The 20643-nt window shown below is 43.7% G+C and overlaps 4 protein-coding genes across 8 annotated transcripts in view; 3 read left to right on the top strand and 1 right to left on the bottom strand.

The window, feature by feature from the left end:
- Window positions 1–4907, top strand: part of lmbrd2b (LMBR1 domain containing 2b) — an 8915-nt gene extending 4008 nt beyond the window's left edge. Inside the window, exons 9-18 of the mRNA XM_008326204.3 lie at window positions 140–323; window positions 453–634; window positions 1220–1353; window positions 1500–1605; window positions 2408–2505; window positions 2611–2714; window positions 2909–2955; window positions 3059–3173; window positions 3271–3397; window positions 3542–4907. Coding sequence (XP_008324426.1) covers window positions 140–323; window positions 453–634; window positions 1220–1353; window positions 1500–1605; window positions 2408–2505; window positions 2611–2714; window positions 2909–2955; window positions 3059–3173; window positions 3271–3397; window positions 3542–3605 — 1161 coding nt within the window. The 3' untranslated portion in view covers window positions 3606–4907. The remainder of the gene's footprint in view (window positions 1–139; window positions 324–452; window positions 635–1219; window positions 1354–1499; window positions 1606–2407; window positions 2506–2610; window positions 2715–2908; window positions 2956–3058; window positions 3174–3270; window positions 3398–3541) is intronic.
- The window catches only part of mfhas1 (multifunctional ROCO family signaling regulator 1), a 20019-nt gene extending 15093 nt beyond the window's left edge, over window positions 1–4926 (bottom strand). For all 4 annotated transcript variants that reach the window (XR_522682.3, XR_001761100.2, XM_025062156.1 and 1 more), the window contains exon 1: window positions 4738–4926. The gene's annotated coding sequence lies outside the window, so the exon portion shown is untranslated. The remainder of the gene's footprint in view (window positions 1–4737) is intronic.
- A 3074-nt stretch (window positions 4927–8000) lies between these two features.
- Window positions 8001–13309, top strand: cfap53 (cilia and flagella associated protein 53). Its single transcript, XM_008326226.2, has 6 exons — window positions 8001–8539; window positions 10632–10816; window positions 11518–11691; window positions 11777–12080; window positions 12693–12911; window positions 13022–13309. The coding sequence occupies exons 1-6, from the start codon at window positions 8480–8482 to the stop codon at window positions 13307–13309; spliced, it is 1230 nt and encodes a 409-aa protein (XP_008324448.1). The 5' UTR covers window positions 8001–8479.
- A 2587-nt stretch (window positions 13310–15896) lies between these two features.
- Window positions 15897–20643, top strand: part of LOC112488038 (unconventional myosin-Vb-like) — a 6364-nt gene continuing 1617 nt past the window's right edge. Inside the window, exon 1 of one of the 2 annotated variants that reach the window (XM_025062215.1) lies at window positions 15897–16206. In XM_025062215.1, coding sequence (XP_024917983.1) covers window positions 16177–16206 — 30 coding nt within the window. In that variant the 5' untranslated portion in view covers window positions 15897–16176. Of the gene's footprint in view, window positions 16207–17621; window positions 18838–20643 lie in introns of those variants that run through there. The other variant, XM_025062216.1, reaches the window with a different exon arrangement.

The raw sequence follows: 20643 nt of genomic DNA, 5'->3' as shown, positions 1-20643 counted from the left end.
GTGTTTGTGCGGTGGGCTTGGTTTTTCGGTGAGGGTGGTCTGTGGGTGTCTGTGACGGTGGTCTGTGTGTGTCCGTGACGGTGGTCTGTGGGTGTCTGTGACGGTGGTCTGTGACGGTGGTCTGTGTGCGTCCGTCCAGGTGATCTACGCCGTCCAAAGACACAACAGGACTCGTGTTCAGTGGCAGATTCTCCTGCAGCAGGCCATCCATCTGGAGGACGTAGCCAAGAACGAGACCAGCTCCACCCACCAGTTTGTCCACAGCTTCCCATTACCTGAGTCCAGTAGCTGGGTCAGCAGGTACCTCTACACGCCGACCGTAGGTGGGTCCAAGCTGCGGTCTGTGGGACGGTTAACGTTACTCTGTTTGAAGACTATCAGGAGATTGTTGCGTCACTCTCTCTCTGTGTGTGTGTGTGTGTGTGTGTGTGTGTGTGTGTGTGTGTGTGTAGAGTGGTACTGGCTTTGTCTCCTGAAGTCCTGGTTCTACCGACTGCTCTCCGTCATCCTGACTCTGTTCAGTGTCGCCGTGGTCTGGTCTGAGTGCACCTTCTTCAGCACTCGCCCCGTCCTCTCTCTGTTCGCTGTCTTCATCCAGCTGGCTGAGCGGGACTACAACTACCTGTACATTGAGGTAAAGAGGAAAAACAATTAAAGCTTTTATATATATATATGTATATATATGTATATATTTATGTATTTATGTATATATGTACTGTATATATGTATATATGTACTGTATATACTGTATACATAAATACATATATTATATATATTTATATATGTATATATGTATATGTATGTGTGTATATATGTGTATATGTATATGTGTATATATATGCATATATGTATGTGTATATATATGCATATATGTATATATGTGTATATATATGCATATATGTATATATGTACTGTATATATTTATATTTATGTATATATTTATATATGTATATATTTATATATATGTATATATCTATATATGTATATATTTATATATTTTTATATATATGCATATATGTATATATTTATATATTTTTATATATATATGCATTTATATATTTTTATATATATATGCATATATGTATGTGTATATATATGCATATATATATATATATGCATATATACATATATGTTTGTGTATATATATAAATATATACTGTACATATTTGTGTATATATTAAAGTTAACTTCCATTTGTTTTATCACCGCTGTCCACCAGATGGCGTGCTTCATCACAATCTTCTTCCTGTGCACTTGCGTCTACTCCACCGTTTTCCGCATTCGGGTTTTCAACTACTACTACCTGGCGTCCCACCACCAGACCGATGCGTACAGCCTCCAGTTTAGCGGCATGTAAGTGAGGCTAGCGATCACCGACCTGGCGACTATCTCTGGCACAGTAACGCAGTCATTCTGGCTGCGTTGAGCTGTTGGTGAATACAGTGTTTGGGTCTAAATAATTCCCCACTTGTTTCTTCCACCTTGATTGCGTTGCGTAGGTTGTTCTGTCGTCTGACTCCGCCCCTCTGCCTGAACTTTCTGGGTTTGATCCACATGGACTCTGCCATCTCCCACCAGGACAAGGAGCAGACCGCCTACACCTCGGTACACAACCTACTTTACTATTGAACTTACTGGATGAACAGCATGAGCTATGACAACACAGTGCCCCATAGTGGGCACTCAGAGAAGTGTTTTATACAAAGTAATTTAACAGAAATTCACAGGGTTTTTAAATTGAAACAATAAACTTTAAAAATAAAATAAACTTTTGCCGAAATCTAAAAAATATTGATACTAATTTCCTATTCCGATATCAACCGATATCGATATAGCGGGGCAGTGGTGCCCTGGTGGTTAAGGAGGTTCATTACCGCCTGCTCCCCCTAGGGGACAGAAGTTTTATTTAGTAATATTTATTTGTTCATCTGTACGAACCAGTTTGTGTTTCTTCATACAATCCCCCGATTATTAAAATAAATTAATAAAATGAGCTGCAATGCTGCCATCTAGTGACGTCACTATCAGATACAGGCATTTTTCCCACAAACTATTTTTAAGGCACACGAAATTAATAAAATGCCCAGGCATTATCAGAGTTTTCATTATCGGAGGAAAAAAAACGATAACGATTCTTACAGATATTATATAATTATGCTAATATCGGTCCGATAATATCAGTCGGCCGATATTATTAGACTTCCCTAAAATAAGTGATAAATACAGTTTTACAACAGACCATTTTTAAATGGAAAGAAAGAGAGGTTTTATGCTGGAACTTTCTTCTGTTAACGTGAGGTTGAGTTCCTCAGTAAGAACCGATTCCATCAGTGCAGTGTAGCTTGAAGCCTTTCGTTCTCCTTTCACTCGAGCTCCGTCCCGTCTGACTGTTTTTTTTTTTTTTCAGATCATGGGATCAATGAAAGTTTTGTCCTTCATCGCAAACGGCTTCTACATCTACTACCCCATGCTGATCGTGATCCTGTGTATAGCTACGTACTTCAGGTGAGACGGGTTTGACTTGTCCACCTTGTCTGAAGCTTTGGTGACACACGACGAAGGTTTTCAAACAGAACCCAGATTCACTGACGTCACTGACCCCTCCCTTAGTTTGGGAACCCGATGCCTGAACCTTCTGGGCTTCCAGCAGTTTCTCGGCGACAATGAAATGACTTCCGATCTAATTGACGAGGGAAAGGAACTGATCCGACGAGGTGAGACCAGCCCATAGTAACGATGACGTTCGTAGTACCTGAGTGTGATGTCTGTCACTGTCAACTGTTGCTCTGATGTCAACTGTTGCTCTGATGTTGTCAACTGTTGGTCAACTGTTGCTCTGATGTCAACTGTTGCTCTGATGTCAACTGTTGCTCTGATGTCAACTGTTGCTCTGATGTTTGATGTACAGAAAAAAGAAAGCGTCAACGGATCGAAGATGGAGAGAACAGGCGAAGAGTGAGTCGGACTGGCAGCACTGTGGTCACACAGACTGATGATGATGATGATGATGATGATGATGGTGGTTGACCTCTGACCTGTTCATGTGTTTACGTCACAGGAGTGGAAGGAGCGTTACGGAAACTCCAGGGAGGAATATTCGACGAGGAACAGAAGCAGTCACGAGATGAAGGAGACCAGCTACTCGGACTCTGTGACCCCTAGTGGTACCAGACGTGAGCTACACACTGACCAGCTCCTCATCCTGGCTCAGTCGTGGTACTGCAACACTAGGTGGTTTACTAACTCCGTCCACTGTTGTCACTTCTACAGAAGCAAAATATTCACGCGGCAGCGGCCGAGGGGAGAGAGACCGAATGGAGCTGCTGCAGGACGCAGAACCTTTGGACTTCAGTGCTGACACCCTGACAGACGAGGGTCTGGACTCAGAGTCTGGAAGGTAAGGGACACACTGACCGACTCAGAGTCCACACTGACCGACTCAGAGTCCACACTGACCGACTCGGAGTCCACACTGACCGACTTGACTAGACTTTTTTTTGAAATTTCTGCTCTGATTTTGTGTTTTACATCTGTTTGACAGACACACAGGGGGGCGCTATCTCTCCATGTCGTCGTCACGCAGCAGAATATTCGACGACGTTTAACACCAGCCTCCAAGTCCACCCGCACTCGACAACCCTCCGTCCTCTCGTCTCCCAGCATGCACTGCAACAGAGCAGGCGGACGACGTCGCCGCGTCCAGCCGGCGCTAGCATGACGAAGGAAACACTGATTCATCAGCTTTGTGTCACGACAGCCGTGACCTGAGCATGCAGCCCGACGAGGTCACATCACTGCGCTCCAGTAAAGGTTGATTTATGTTGATTATTTATTATCGGTCTCTCCGTCACCTCCGTGTAAATACTGAAGGAGAACGGGATTTTCCGAACTCTCTTGGTGGATTCTGTGAGCGAGAAAAGACGATCCGTATCAGTAAAAAGAAATCAAGGTGTGGTCCTCACACTGAGCCGGTGCCATCGACCCACCATCACCTCCATCACCGGGGAGACGACATGACACACTATTTGGACAAAAACTAATAATGAATGAACACTAAACGACGACGTTAGCGATCACTGTGTGTGTGTTCAACAGGGCCACAACCCAAGGTTTGTGAACCTACAGGAAGTGACATGTTTTCAGTTACAACAAATTTTTTTTTTAAGTTGAAACAACTGCCTGAAATAATGGGACAGATACAGAGACCTGAGAAACACCCCCAGATTACAGACTGCTGTGCCACCTAGTGGCCGACAGCACAAACAACTAACAGCAGTGATATAGATTGAACAGTTACTGTTGGTAGTATTTCCCAAATCATCAACCTTTTTTTTTAGTACATGAAGTGACATAGATTTTATATATATATATATATATACTGTATTGATATATGTATGTATTTCTACATACATATATCAATATTTATTATGTATACACAGCATAACTGTTAGGTTTGTACATATGTACAATATCTGTTTATATGGGCTCATCAGTGACTCTGAGAAGGATGGAACTGTTTTACACTGTATTTATCAACATGATGAAATATTGTCGTCACCGCCAATAATGTTCTCTTTGGCCACGTTTGACTGAGTCTTTGGGAGCCTAAATTAAAATGAAGCGGGGGGGGGGTATTTAATTCAGTTCCGGGGGGATGTAGGTCTTGAGGTCATGGAAACTTGACTCCGATTTTTGTTCAATTTTTTAACTGGTTAAGGATTCCAACACTGTGGAAACCTCTCTCTCTCTCTCTCTCTCTCTAAATATTTATTATCATGTTTCATGTCATGTGAAGCTGGAGTTTAATTGAATGACATTTCATAGTGATGATGTTTTGTTTCTCAAATCTGTGATTAAATGTGCTGCCATTGATGTTTAGATCAATAAACCCGATCAGGAAAAAAAAAGGTTCTGTGTGTTTTTAGAAACAAGGTCGGTCATCGCTGTGACATCAGTGAAAAATGGAACAACTTTATCTGCAATCGTTTGTGTAGCACAAGGTAATTATTAACAAACATGCACTAGCTAGCTACATGCTATATGCTACGCTATATGACATCATCTAGTTACGGCTGGCACACGAGGTGCATTCAGGTACCATCGGAAACTTGAGAATCCGACAGTTAGGGCAGTTTAACCGATGTTCAGATCAGGACAAATGATTAAATTTTTTTTTTTAAATATCTTCCTTCTAATTTTTAGTGGCCCCTCCTAGCACCACATGTGCCCACCAGGGGTCCGCAGCCCCCACTTTGAAAAGCACTATTCTTTGCGAGAGTGGAAAAAACGATTCAATACTCGTCAACTAGGTGGCAGCAGATGGCCTGACAGTTGGGTAAAATCCAGAGACGGGTGTTGACTGTAAAAAACATCCGACAACCTGCAGTTCATCATTCTGATGTCAGACACGCCCTGCGCTAACCTGGGAACGCTGTTCCAGCAGCAGGGTGCGTCACTGTGGCCAAAGCAGTTAGACAAGGAACTGCTGAAAGGCTCAGCAGCCAAATAGGAATGACACCACCGGACCGACCCACCGGACCGACCCACCAACTGTGAACACCGTTGTTCTGGACGTAAGATGGTGCAGCGCGTCCCGCAGCCAACATGGAGCAGAGACCGATGGCTGAGTCGGTGAGGTCATACATCACGGCGCTGGACAGCCACGAACGCAGGAAGAATCAGGTCTTAGAAAAACTCTTAATCTTTGACAAAAGAGTAAAAAACCTTCAGTTTAAATTCTGTGCCAAGAGTTTTGCTGTGGGAGCACTGGCTGCTGTCGCTGCACTTGCCTATCCCTTCACTGCAGGGGGCAGTATTGTTGTATTCCCTGTTCTATTTTTATTTATTATTGTTGTTATCAACGATTATAAAACAACTGAAGACAGTATTGTCAGAGGAGTAGACCAACTGATCGCAGAGTTGAGGACAATCGTTGTTTCGGTGACCGCTGAACTGGAAAGCGTAAAATCGCCCTGCGGGGAATTTCGGAAAACCAGAGCTGGAACAAAAGCTTTGAAGTTCATCACACTAGAATCCGACATCCTGAGGCTGTTGGCGTTCAGTCAACAACAACAACAAACACCAACAACCTTGGACCGCATCACGTCTGTTGTTGTTGTTTATGAGTTGATTTTTTCACAGTTCACATTTGTGAAATGTACACTAGAGACGTTAGGACTGGACACAAATGTTTGTGTTGACCCCTGACCTTTACTATGACTAGGACTTAGTACAAACTGATTCAAAAATCTGTTGTTACATTTTCCCTGGAGAAGAATACACCACTGGGAGCAAATACTGCTCCTGACACGCAGTCAAAGTCGTCTGTGCCGTAACGAACTTCTTAAGACTAAAACTAACTTCATCACAGTAAGGGTTTGTATGTGTTTCAATGGCATTTTAAGCCATTGTTTATCACAAATTGGAGCAGCAGAAGCATCTTAACGATGAGCTAAAAACCAGGCATGTCCGATATTATCGGCTCGATATTAGCATAATTATGTAATATTTGTAAGAATTGTTATCGTTTTTTTTCTCCAATAATGAAAACCCCATAACGCAATGTCTGAGTTGAGTTGAAAAAAAAGGGCTGTATATGAAGGCCGCAATGTCTGAGTTGAGTTGAAAAAAATAAGATAATGTATATGAAGGCAAAAGCCACTAGATGGCAGCATTGCAGCTCATTTTATTAATCTAATTGCAGAATACTGGCGATAACAACTCTCAGTAGTGTTTCAGTTCAGTTCAGTAGGATACCGCGGTTTATATCGAACATCTCTACTAAAAACTACTAACTTCATCTTGTTTGATTTTTTCTGGAATATATATTATAGTCTGTGAAACTGACCCCAAAAAGTCAACAGACGCCTGTTAATCATCCGCTGTAATACAAACAAACTGCAGGACATTATAAAAACCTGCAGCACGACATTCCTTCTCGATTCACACCTTCATCTTCAGCTCACGACACCAACCAAACACCGTCAGAGCAACAAGGAGCGTCCGACGTCCTTCATGCTCGGCCTGACTCTGAACTCCACACCCGGGGGGAAATGGAACAGGACGAGCCAGAGCCCACAGGAGCCGGAGACAACGCTGCTGACTCAGTGACGTCGTTCGTCACAACGCTGGACAGCCATGAACCGAGGATGAGACGGATAATAGTCGAGCTACGAGAGGACGACGACAAAGTGAAGACACTTCAGTTCAGGCAGTTTGCAGGATTCTGCTTGTTACCAGTGGCAGCTGGTTACATGTTATTCACTGCTCTGGCCACTCGAGGCCTCAGTGTTGTCGTGTTTGCCTTGATAAATGTGGGCTACCTCATTTTTCATCTGAACAACAAAGCTACAGAGGAAGAGGTTATTAAAAAAGTAGAAAGTCTGGTGGGAGAGTTCAGAACACATGTGGGATCAGTGAACGCTCAACTGGAAAATGTGAAGACTTTCTGCGTTGAACTTCGCAAGAAGTCCATGGGAACAGCGGCCCTGAAGCTCATCAATCTAGAAATCCACATCCTGGAGCAGATGGCCTTCAATGAAAAACTAAGCGGTCCCGCCATGTTGGAGCTGATGGATGCGACTGTGAAGGAGTACGAGAAGACGCTGGACACGTTTCTGGAGATCAAAGATCAGGCCTGGGCTGAGTTGATCGGTTCAAATGTGCAATGTTGTGATTCACATAATAACAGCCACAGTAAATGTGCTGATACTGCCTGGCGCCACAGGGAGGCGTAGCTCTTTTCGTTCGACGGTGCGTGTGGTGCAGGTGACTCGACGTGATCAGACTTTATACAGTTTTGTACAGAGGAGTTGGATGGGGAAAAAGAAAAGAAATAAAACTCGGTGCTCAGTGGTTTTAAAGTGTCATGTCGTACACATATATGTATTTAAATATATATTTTTTATTAGCACTCTGTTCCATTTTATATAAAATGCTAAACAAAGAATGAAGGTTTTTTTTACATTTGTAATTCATTTAAAATATATTTTTGCATCATTTTAAGCTGTTTTTCTTATTTGTTTTCGTTACTTTGGTGCTTGACTTCCGCTTCTTACCGGAACACCGTCTACGTTGAAACGACAGCAAAGGCTTCTGGGTAATGTTGTCCTTAAAAGACGAGTTGGGCTTGACTTTGACTATGCGACCGGTCAATAATGTTGTCAATTACTGCTCAGAACAGTCCGAGACGTTCTGACGTCAACGATATTGACGTCAAACGTAAGTTTTGTCGTGTAAATAGTGAAACAGTCACTCGTACATTTTTACACTGCCCTAAAGAACGGACTCTAATCAAGAAAACACTTCTGATTCTGGCACTTAAAAAAAACAAAAAAACCCCAACCACCTACATTCACCGACAGGGGGCACTGTTCTCACTGTGTACTACTTCCATGGTAACAGAGAGACTCGTCCGTGCGGGACCTCCGTGTGTGGCTCACAGTTTCGTCACTTTAATTTTGAACATCTTTAGTTCACAATGCAGAGAACCGGGAAGTGCCGGGAAAAGACCAGAACAGCGCCACACTGCGGTGTCATGGTGAGTCCAAATACTCACACGGGACTATAAAAGTACTTATAAAAGTATTTCTACTGCATCTAAAGTTATGGGACATAGTAACACTGATAGAGTATGTGAGCAGGTGAGTTTTTACCGATTCGTTAGTAAAAACATGGCTGCCACGACGGAGGCCTGGAAAAAGTCCTACACAAAAGTCCATAGAAGAAAACATGGGATTTTAGTGGAGCGAAACACCGGAGCTCTGCTGCCACCGCCGACCAGTTTGTGTCATTGAAAATATATTTTTTTAACTCAAATGTTAAATTGAACATAATAGTTCATTTCTTTACATTTCGTTCTTCTGTAATAAATATATCTTAGTTATAATTCACGAAAAGGCCAGGGGAAAAAAAACCTGAGCAGTAATGCACTATTATGTCCAGGCGAGGGCAGTAAAGTACCGTATCATTGGAAGCTAACGGTTATGAAACACCAAAAACAGCCTCATCTGATTGGTTTTGTTTTAAAGGAACTGGTTAACGCTCTAAGACTCGTTGTAAGGCAACACCAGAAGCCACCTTTCCGCAGTGTGGACATGTTTTAAATATATTTTTTAAAGGACCTGACGACATCAGAAGAAACATTTTAAAATGATATTTACTCTTTTTTTAAAAAAAAATTTGAAAAAAGTTTTTTTTGGAACATTTTGAAAAAAACTTAAAAAAATTTTTTTTGAAAAAAATTTTTTTTTTGAAAAACAATTTTTTGAAAAAATTTTTTTTGAAAAAAAAAATTAAAAAAAAATTTTTTTTTGAAATTTTTTTTTTGAAAAAAAAAATTTTTTTTTTGAAAGTTTTTTTTCGAAAAAAAAAAATTTTTTTTGAAAGTTTTTTTTCGAAAAAAAAAATTTTTTTTTTGAAAAAAATTTTTGAAATCATCTCCTACTCTGACTCCAACTATCTGCATGTCCTCCCTCACTGCATCCATATATCTCCTCTTTGGTCTTCCTCTCTTTCTCCTACCTGGTAGCTCCATCTCTAACATTCTTCTACCAATGTATGTATGGTGTTCTGTTATATATAGTAAACAGCAGACTTTGGAGCCACGATGCTGTCATCCAGACAGACAGAATGTCTCTGTGAGGAATCCAATAATGTCTCGTCCTCCTCCAGGTCCTCAACATTATTATTATTATTATTTTTTTCTTCTTCTTCTTCTTCTTCTTCTCTTGATGTCACCATCTTTTCAAGCTCTCCTTTACGCCCAGCAAGCAACCAAATTTGCACTAACTCGTCGCTTCACTGCCATGAATCCTTTTATCCTTTGAAGTAAAAATACTGACATCACCTACAGAGCAGTCATTCTAATCTGTTCTGCCCCCGTGTGGACAACAGTAATACAACATTGGCTTTAACCCAGAGAGTAAATAGTGGAACCAGGAGCCGACACTTGTTGATGCGGTGCAACAACAGCTAGCGTAAACTAGCTTCACATTAACCCGAGACACAAAAGAAAAAGAACAAAAAGAAATGAAAATCATGAACAACGTGAGCGCGGGTCGTCGGTCAGCTCAGAATTTAAGATCCAGAGACACAGGAAATACTGGTCTGCTGCTGCCCAGTATGGTGAGTCCATGACCCTATAGCGACAGGTCAACAATTTAAGAACATCCTTTCAATTTTTTCCTAAAGTTGAAGGCGATCGCACTAACGACTGCTGCCACCGTGTGGTCAACTGCTGTGTCCTATTTAAAACCAGACTCAGAGAAATGTTGTATCTTGTATCAAACGAACTGTTAACCATCAGTGTGGCTGAAAAATATTCAGTAAAAAGAAGAAAATTCTGTCTGAATGAAGTTTTTTTTGGTAGAAAATTAAAACATTTTTCATTCTTATTTCTGAAGTCTGCAAACAGTTTTTGAGGTTGATGTTGAGAGGAAAATAGACTGTAAATCACAGTCTGTTGAGGCAATTTAAATGTCCACGCCAGAGTGAAGTTCATGTGGTAGTTAGTTAAAGTACCAGTACCAGTACCAGTACCAGTACCAGTACCAGTACCAGTACCAGTACTTGGTTTCAGTAACTCGTGACATCTGTGGCAATGGTGTGTGTGTGTGTGTGTGTGATGTCAGATGACACCAAGGCAGGAAAGCATCATAGAGGACAAGACGAACGCCATCAAAAGCGCTCGCGCCTCTGACGCCAAGGTCTCGTGGATGCAGAATACACAGCGTCACTTCCTGCGAGAAGAAATAAACCGACGAATGAGAGCCGCGCAGGAAGAGCACGAGAACGACGTCGAGCAGAGGAGGAGCAGGTAGGAGTGCGTGGACTGGGTTGTAGCATTAAAAAAACAACAAAGATTTAGCTATCACTTTGACGATGTGTAAGGACCATTACTATGTCACTTCCTGTCGGCGATTAGCTGTGTTTTGGGCTAAAAAGTAGAGACTTTTTGACGATATCCGATATGTCGATATTGTCCAAACACTTTGATATATTATTGACCGATACCGACATAGCGGGGCAGCGGTGGCCTGGTGGTTAAGGAAGTGAAGTGCAGCCTGCTCACCTCAGTTATTTATCTGTACAAACCACTGTATGAGTTTAAGAAAATGAGCTGCAATGCTGCCACCTAGTGACTTTCACTTTACTATACAGCCATTTTTTTCCCCAAAACTATTTTTAGGGCACAAGTCATTTGACGAAACCCACGTTATCTGGCTTTCATTATCGGAGGAAAAACCGATAACGATTCTTACAGATATTACATAATTATGCTAACATCGGGCCGATAATATCGGTCGGCGGATATTGTCGGATATTCCAAGTAAAAAGGCACATTTAGCAATTTTCATTGATTTCTTTTTGCCATCAGTGATGGTTTTTGCTACTTCACATCCTCAGACTGCAGCTCCAGCCCCCCCTGCTGGACAAAAGAGGAACTGTGTTGGGGAGAAACAGAGTGTTCATGACGAGGACAGAAATTCCAGTTCCAATATTTCTCTCTATCCTCAGGTTGAAGCAGCTCCTGAAGCAGGAAGAGGAGCACACGCTGCAGGAGATGGAGCGGCGATACGACACGACCGCGGAACGGAAGAAGAAAATGATCGCACTCGCGCGACAGCTGAGGGACAAGAGAGAGAAGGAGCGACAGCAGTACATTTCACATCAGCTGGATCGGCAGTTCAGGTGAACGTCCGATTGTCTCCTCCCTCTCAGGTTCATCACACACACACACACACACACTGATCACCTTTTCTCCACCGCCCTCTAGAGTGCACTGTGAGGAACTGCGAGTGGCCGAGTCCAAGCGACGGGACCTGGAGGGGAACCTGCTGCGGGAGGCCCAGCTGAAGACGCAGCAGGAGCTGCAGCAGGAACAGGAGGAGGAGGAGCGCGTGTACCACGAACTGTGGAAGGCGGACGCACGCGCCAAGGAGGAGCGAGAGCGCCAGACCATGGAGTTACAGATGCAGAGGCACGCCGAGCAGCAGAGCACCCTCCTCAGGCAGATAGAGGAATCGAAGGAGACCAAGCAGAAAATGAAAGAGCAGAGACTGGAGGAAGCGGCTCGTCTGGTCTGAGTTCACACTTTAATCACACTCACGTTCTCACTTCACTGTAACCAAAAACCACTGAAAAGATGTCATATGTCACGGGTCCCCAACCCCCGGTCTGGGGACCGGTGCTGGTCCGTAGGTCATTTGGTCCCGGGGGCCGCAGTGGGACACAGTTTTACTTCTTTACTTCATTCTGAAATAATCCCTTCACTGTCGTCATTCAAAGATAAATGTTTCAGAACAACAGGTCAAAGGTCATTCAGACTCTGATACTAATATTTGATTTGGAAAAATGTAATGATCCTTCAACGATGGTGGCGTATTACTGGTCCACAGTTACGGCTGATACCAGGTGACGGACAAAGGTCGGCGACCTCTGGTCCTAAAAAACCCTTAGACGTCGTCACCGTATGTACTGTTTCAAAACCATTGATTTTTTTTCATAATCAAACATCGCTGCATTTAAACCATTTGTGTTGACTCTCGGTTGAATTTCCGTTTTTTTCTGTCAGGTCACCTGTGGGTCAAAGGTCACAGGTCACAGGTTTCATCCAGCGTTAAAGTAGAAACTGTCCCAGATTTGTTGGTATCTCGGTGCGTCTCCACTGACGCTCTCGTTTCCCTCTGTAGAAGAAGCTGCAGGAGGAGAACCTCCTGCTGGATCAGCGCGAGAAGCAGCAGAAGGTCGAGGAGCGGAACACCTTACGCCGGCTGCTGGACCACAGTCTGACGCTGAAGAACGACCGCCTGCGACGGGAGAAGGAGGCGGAGCTGCAGCAAACCAAGGAGTTTCTGGCTCAGGTGCAGCAGGAACTGATGCAGGACCAAGAGGACGCCATGAGGAGAAAGGTGAGTAACAGACCAGCACGCGTGTCTGCATCGCCCCCTGGTGGCCAAATGGTAGAACTTTTACTACTCCTTTCTAAAATTCTGAATTTTTTTTTTTTTTTTGTCTACAGTTGGAACTGAAGGCGGAACAAAAGGCGTTCCATGAGTACTGGCAGAACCACCGCGACATGGAGGACAAAGATGAGGCTGAGGTCCAGCGGCTGATCGACGAGGCTCTGCAGAAGGGCATGAAGACGGCGGATGAGAGGAAGCTGCAGCTGCGGCAGGCGCGGGGTCACCTGACCACGGAGGTGTCGGACGGGAGAGGCCTGCAGATGGTTTTTAAACGTAAGGAGACAAACAAAAAAAAAAAAACAACTAAAAAGTTGACCTTGACCTTGACCTTGACCTCTGAGTGATGACGTGTTGTTGTTACAGTCAGCAAGGTGGCACAGAAGAAAGCTGATTGGCTGAGAGAACAGGAGGAAATAAAGAGGCTCATGCAGGAGGTGAAGACGGAAGAAAGGGACGAGAAACGAGGGTACGTCTCTCATATATTTTCTACAGCGCCCCCTGGCCCCATTATCTGATATTACTTTAAAAAATCTCATATATTTTCTACAGCGCCCCCTGCCCCCATTATCTGATATTACTTTTTGTTTTAAAAACCTGTTTTCAACTCAATCTCTTCTCACAAAACTGTGTCCACTCCTCATGTGTCCACTCCTCATGTGTCCACTCCTCTTCTGTCCACTCCTCATGTGTCCATCAGCTACCAGGAGGAGTGTCAGGACTACGGGGCGATCCTCAGAGCTCAGATTCAGGAGAAGCAGCAGCGTGAGTTTGAACTCCTGGTGGAGCTGGAGAGAGAAGAAGAGGAGAAGAAGAAGCTGCTGGAGCTGGAAAATCAGAAGGTCCAGGAGATCATCAGCAACTTCTGGACGCCGTCCGTCCACACCTCGTCCTTCTGTGCCACCTGATTACACCAGGTCACCAGGTCCCCAGGTCCAGACATGGATGTTGACCTGATGTGACCTTTGGTTGGATCCGTTCCCAGTTCCTGTATCTTTGAACTAATTAATCGTCAGTTGAACAAATATAAAGTCACGTCAACGTTAGGATTTTAGCAACAAAAACATTTGGTGTGAGATTTATTAACTCCAACTTCTCATCTATAAGAAGAACCAAAACTTTACACATACTCTGAGTGCACACCCATGTTCTCCAGCTGGTGGCGCTACACCGCAGTAAATTCAGAAAATTGAATTTTTAAGCCTGGTTATGGAGAAATGATTTGATAACTGTACGTACTTTGATATTTTTGCCACAGAAATAGAGAATTCTTGTGACGTATTCTTTACTTTACCGAATAAATCTTCAACGTTCAGAAATCATTACTCTGAAATAAAGAGTTTACGATGTTAGACCGACGTGTTGTGTCGCACTGTTTGAAATGTAAAAGTTTGAATATTTAACTTTTTAAAATCATTTATAAAAAAGTACTAGTGTAGTACTGCCAACATCGTTAACACTCACATAAATTCCCACGTAATTAGTAACAAAAACTCCACGTTTGCTGATGACGACGCTGACATTTTATCGTTGTAACGATCTCTGATCTGTGAGTCCGGTACACGTCACCAAAATGATCGATGAAAAAAAAATCTACTGACTTGATATTTTATCAGCATTCCACGTACAGTCCAGTTAGGACATGCCGCCCCCTTGTGGTCAGTCAGTCTTAGTGCGACGATAACATAATAACCGCATGTGATTTACAGTATTAATTTCGACACCGATTGGAATTTAGAAGCTCGTACACGGAGTGATGATGATGTAGCACGATGCTACGATGCTACGAGGCTACGATGCTACGAAGCTACGATGCTACGATGCTACGAGGCTACGATGCTACGATGCTATGAGGATGCGATGCTACGAGGCTACGAGGCTACGATGCTACCGCTAATGTTGCTCTAAAACGTATCAATCCTGGAGCTCAGTACACCGTGATCCAACGATTGGAGAGAAACTCGGACGATTCTGTATCGACGGCTGTTGGTGGATTTCACCTGGACTGGAGTTTCAAAACGATCTGCCCAGAAACCAAAGCCTTTAACGAGCAGCAACAGTGTTACGTCACACCGGGACACAGACACCGTGACCGCACAACAGGAAAAACGCCTCCGCCTCCACAGCTCCACCCGCGTGGAGTCACGGAACAGCATCACCACAAACAACAGCCTGACCGTAGAAGAACACACCGCTCCAGGGGAGTGTGACGTCATCGCGATGTCACGTTTGGCGCAAGTTGGGAGTTTTAGATTGTGATGATTAAATGTTTCTATTTATAAATGGGTTTGTTGACATTTACAGCCTCTCTCTCTCTCTGTCTCTCTCTGTCTCTCTCTCTCTCTCTCTGTCTCTCTCTCTCTCTGTCTCTAAGGTTGAACTTTTAAACTAGTTATTCAGAAGTCAAAGAACTGTTGCAGAACATTGTAATTATGAAGGAGAGGCTTGGTTTGGTTTGGAGACAGTAAATGTTCCACCCAAGCTTTTTTTTTTTTTTATTTTTTTTTTTTTTTTAGCAAAGCCAGTGAACAAAACTCTGGTGTCCTCAGATGATCGAGGTTATAATTTTACTCATTTATTTATTTCATTACTTTTCCTCTGACACGTCCGTTTGCTAACTCTTGAGTTACGGAGCAGGGGTGGCAAACATGCGGCCCGTGGGCCAAAACAGGCCCGTTTGATGAATCTTGAAAAGTGATAAATAAATAGATAAATAAATAAATAATACACAAGTACTTCGTGTTCAGGAAATGTTTTGTAAAATTATATTTCACTAAATATGAAGATTTTTTATGTATTTTTTTTTATTTATTGGCATGAAACATGGAGAAAAAAGACTGGTTCTGGCCCACTTGACATCCAATCAGGTGACTCCTGACCCAGACTGAGTTTGCCTTCCCTCCCCCCCCACCCCCCCCTCTAGAGTTTCTGTATCAGTCAGCCTTTTTGCTCGTTTTAAAGCTCTGTCTCAGTATTTTCTGATTCTGACTCGGCAAAATTTAACCTCATGTTGTTAATAATTTAACTGTATTTAACCAGAACTCTTCCGTTTCTAAAACCATTTAAACCTGTGGGCGTGGCGTCGTCACGGCTCATACCTGTGACAGGAGCGGTTTGGGAGTGGCCGATTGGCTCAGACAGGTCGGAGTTCTGCTGCTTCCCACACTCTTTTTTTTTTCTCCCCCGACGATCGGACAGATGTGAGGAGCCGAGGATGACGAGCCTTTACTGCCCCTACGCCAAGGTAAGAGCCACCGCGAGGCAAAGGTCACGGCCTTATCATCTTAACGACAACTCAAAGGTCAGATTTATGAGCTGACACAGTCACGCTGTAGAGGAACACCGTCAGAGAGAGTACAGTCAGAGAGAAGACGACGGTGAGAAAGACTGGACTCACGAACCAAGAGGAGGAGTCGGGAACACTGGAACTGATTACAGTCAGAACTGTCTACAGTCAGAACTGATTACAGTCAGAACTGTTTACAGTCAGAACTGATTACAGTCAGAACAGTCTACAGTCAGAACTGTTTACAGTCAGAACTGTTTACAGTCGGAACTGTCTACAGTCGAAACTGTCTACAGTCAGAACTGATTACAGTCAGAACAGTTTACAGTCAGAACTGTTTACAGTCAGAACTGTTTACAGTCAGAACTGTTTACAGTCAGAACTGTTTACAGTCAGAACTGTCTACAGTCAGAACTGTTTACAGTTAGAACTGACTACAGTCAGAACAGTTTACAGTCAGAACTGTCTACAGTCAGAACAGTTTACAGTCAGAACTGTCTACAGTCAGAACAGTTTACAGTCAGAACTGTCTACAGTCAGAACTGTTTACAGTTAGAACTGATTACAGTCGGAACTGATTACAGTCAGAACTGTTTACAGTCGGAACTGTTTACAGTCAGAACTGTTTACAGTCAGAACTGTTTACAGTCAGAACTGTTTACAGTCAGAACTGTTTACAGTCAGAACTGTTTACAGTCAGAACTGTTTACAGTCAGAACTGTTTACAGCCAGAACTGATTACAGTGACACAAACTGCGGTGAAAGGCTCCCGTCATGACGTGACAACCAGACAAACGAGTGACGTGACAACCAGAGCGACTGTACCTGAGCTGAACTACAGTGAACTAGGATACAGTTTCATCAAACTGCACCAACGAGGAGTTCAGTCAGTAAATCAGAATGTGGTAAAACAACCAGTACTGCAGTACTACACTGCAGTACTCTAAATTTAGTTCATGGTGTTACCAGGTGACCAGGTGACCAGGTGACCAGGTGACCAGGTGAACAGGTAACCAGGTGACCAGGTGACCAGGTGACCAGGTGAACAGGTGACCAGGTGAACAGGTGACCAGGTGACCACAGAGGTTCAGGTGTTCTTGGTCCTTATCTTGATCCGTCAGTGTTTCTGGGCCTGAGGACAATAACCATAATTAGTATGATCATTCATTAATAAGTTGATTATTAACATTAATAAGTTGTTGTTTGATGCTTTGATTCAGTCGTTTCCACCTTGACCAGGAGTCTGGTTTTTACCACAGTTTTCTCGGCGTCAGTCGGACGTTTTTAAAGTACTTTTTTTCTGCGAGGCTCTGAAGTTTTGTTGTGTTTAAAACATTTAGACAAAATCAGACAATCAGCTTTTTAAACCCACCCTCGCCACAACCCACCCTCGCCATTTTCTACTCATATTTATATTGTATTTATATTTAAGCAGCAAATTTAGCAAAACTGAAGTGAGAATATCGTACATGACTAAATCGTTTTATATAAATTTATATATAATTAAGTTTAAAGTATGAAACAAACAGCAGGTCAGACTGTGGACAACGTCAGCGTCAGCTCCAAGTCTCACATTTGTTTTGGCTGCAGTTCCACTGTTGACCAGCAGCAGCTTCAGACACAGAAACCACCAAATTCTTTCATACATTTTTTTTTTTACCCAGGATTCATTTTGATGTCGATCAAAGTTTAAAAAAAATTTTAAAAAAGAAATAAAAGTAAAGCAGAATTTTTAGTTACCCAGAGGTCGTCGACAGGTCACAGGGAAGAATATCATTTTTTCGATGTGTTTTCAGATCTTGACTTGATCCGTTGGATTTCAGCCAGATACAAATTTAAAAAGTGAGTGTGACGTCTGTTTGTTGTTACACACCGCTAACAACAGTCATTAACATTTTTATTACTCCTCACCTCCACTAGTTGGCTAGCTTCTTTTATAATGTATTACTAACAATGCTGCCACCTGTGGTTAAATATTTTTACATCACAACACATTTTCACAAGTGTCCCTGATCAGGCCGCGCCCCAGATGTTTACACTCGTCAACGTGTACTTTTATATGTGCATGTGTGTGTGTGTGTGAGTGTGTGTCGAGACCGTGGAAACCTGGCTGCGGGCCAGAGAAAGAGCCAATCAGCGAGCGCACTGTGTGTCAGGAAGTACTCTCGACCTCTCTGACGTCATCCCAGGATCGTCTAGGAACTCACCTGCGCCGAACCGCAGGGAGGACCAACACCTGCCGAACACCTGGACGGAACAGACCGGAGGACCGGCCGGAGAAACACCGGAAAAAAAGTTTGAGGAGAACCGGAGAGTCTCCTCCAGAGCCGAGCTTTACCGAAACCCACCTCCCCTCCCTCCCCCCTCCGTCCCTTCCTCCCTCCCTCTCGGCTCCGCCGCTGCTGCTGCCGCCCAGCGACATGGTGCGGACAACAAGTGTTCACCTGCTGCCGTAGACCCTGGAGGATTATCATGGAAACTGTTGCGGTTCTGATGCGGTTCTGATCCTCGAGTTAATGGGACATAGAACAGCGCCGTAAAACGAGAGAGAAGCTCGAAAAGATGTCGGTGAACGAACTGTATACAAAGGTGAGAGAGAGAGAGAGAGAGAGTATCTGTGTCAGTGTGGAGAGGGAAGGGGAGAGAGGGGGGTAGTTTCTGTTCTCTTTAGTCTCTTAATACCCCCCACCCCCACCACGTCATCCTCGGTTATAACCGACACAGTCCGTGAACAGAAGTGAACCGTAAACTGTTACTAACTTTTAGTGACTGGCTCCCGTCCAGACAACAGGTGGACGGTGGACTCAGACGGAAGTGTGACGTAATGACAGGTGTACAGTGGATCATGTATGAGCCGAACGAAGCCGAAGGCTGAGCAGAACTTCCATGTACGAACCTGTAGAAGCAGATCTGACCAAAGTGACCGGTAACAGTTAGAAAAAGAAGAAAAAAAGAAAAGTCATATTAGCTTCTTTTGACCGTTGGGTGAAAACTGTATTTTCCTGTTGTTGACGGTGGACACGGATCAACATCGATATATACACAGTATCTGAAATCAAAACACGTTAGTAGTTAGTGAAATTAAAAACTCTTCTGTGAGTACTTTTAGTAGTATTTGTGGATGTGTACAAGGTACTGCTGGGTTTTTTCTTTTACAAGTGGATCAGACATTTCTGTGAGCAAATGTTTCAGAGTAAAAAAAAAAAAAAGATTATGGGGAAGTACCTGTAAGAATTCCAGTGACCAATTAAAATAAAAGAAGAAGTAGAAACACAGGAGGAAACTTGTTAGTATTGTTAGTTATATGATGTACTTTCAGAGTATTCAGTGGTACATGTCATTCACCGTCTATAAAAGTACCTTCAGATTCACATGACCAGGACCAGGAGGGAAAGACAGTGAGGTCGGTCACTGACTGGTCACTGACAGACCGGTCTGTGACTGACGACAGGTGATGAGTCACATGACGACACTGAGACTGACTGAAGAAAAGTTCACCAGGAGGAAAAAAAAATCAGATTCACGCAGACGCTCAGGTGACTGTTGTAACACCAGAGGGAAACGAGTCCACACCAGGGAGAAAAACATGAACAAACCAAACACATCTGATGTGAACTGCTGACCTGATCTGTACCTGCGGCAACGCTACAAACCACTGCACTCCTGCGCGGCCGTCAGTACCTGTGTCAGTCGGTCAGGCTGAAACAGGAAGTGGAGCTGCTGCCACTTCCTTTGCTCTGATTGTAAACAGTTGTGGATAAACCCCTGTGTGTGGTTGTAAAGATCTGGTAATCCAGCAGGGGGCGGGGGCAGGGGCTGGGGGGGGGGCACTGCTGCTCCATCTGCTGGTGTGTGTTTTGTCATCTGAGATTCAGCTCGGTAATCGTCTAATCTGCCCTGTCAGCTCGTCTCTGGTTCTCCTGTAACTGTCAACGTTACGACAGTCACATCGTGGTCACAGACACGTGGTCACAGACACGTCAGGTCTGGTCCTGGACCTCGTCCTGGTCGTCTGTTGACGCTGTTGTTTTGGTGCTCGTGGTTTCAGCTGCTGTAGTTTTTGGTGTCGTAACATTTGTTTTGTTGTGGTCGTTGTTGTTGAACAGTGAAACGTGACCTGATCTGAGATCAGTCAGTGCAGTCACGGTAACCGGAGGAGCCTCACCCGCTGGTTCTGACCCCACTCAGTGTCCGTGCCGGGGCAGAGGAACTGTTTCCATTTTCCTTGCAGGTCAGAATTCCTCCGCAGGTGTTGTCACTTCCTGTTGGACACGCCCAGAGTTCTGGGACCGGAGTGTAACGTGACACAGATGGATATAAAGTGTCAGGGTCCTGCGAGCGAACACACTGACTTTGTCAGCTACCAACTTTTATTCCTCCCCCACTGACAACAAG

The sequence above is a fragment of the Cynoglossus semilaevis genome, chromosome 14 (assembly GCF_000523025.1).
Source record: "Cynoglossus semilaevis isolate Cse_v1.0 chromosome 14, Cse_v1.0, whole genome shotgun sequence".
Taxonomy (NCBI): domain Eukaryota; kingdom Metazoa; phylum Chordata; class Actinopteri; order Pleuronectiformes; family Cynoglossidae; genus Cynoglossus; species Cynoglossus semilaevis.
The sequence above is the reverse complement of the archived record's forward strand: the minus strand, read 5'-3'. Positions and strand labels throughout refer to the sequence as shown.

Excerpts from the sequence above, each read along its gene's own strand:
- cfap53 (XM_008326226.2), top strand. The coding sequence starts at position 8,480 with ATGCAGAGAACCGGGAAGTGCCGGGAAAAGACCAGAACAGCGCCACAC. Across the intron at positions 10,817-11,517 it reads GTCGAGCAGAGGAGGAGCAG|GTTGAAGCAGCTCCTGAAGC; the intron begins GTAGGAGTGCGT and ends CTCTATCCTCAG. Across the intron at positions 12,912-13,021 it reads AGGACGCCATGAGGAGAAAG|TTGGAACTGAAGGCGGAACA; the intron begins GTGAGTAACAGA and ends TTTTGTCTACAG.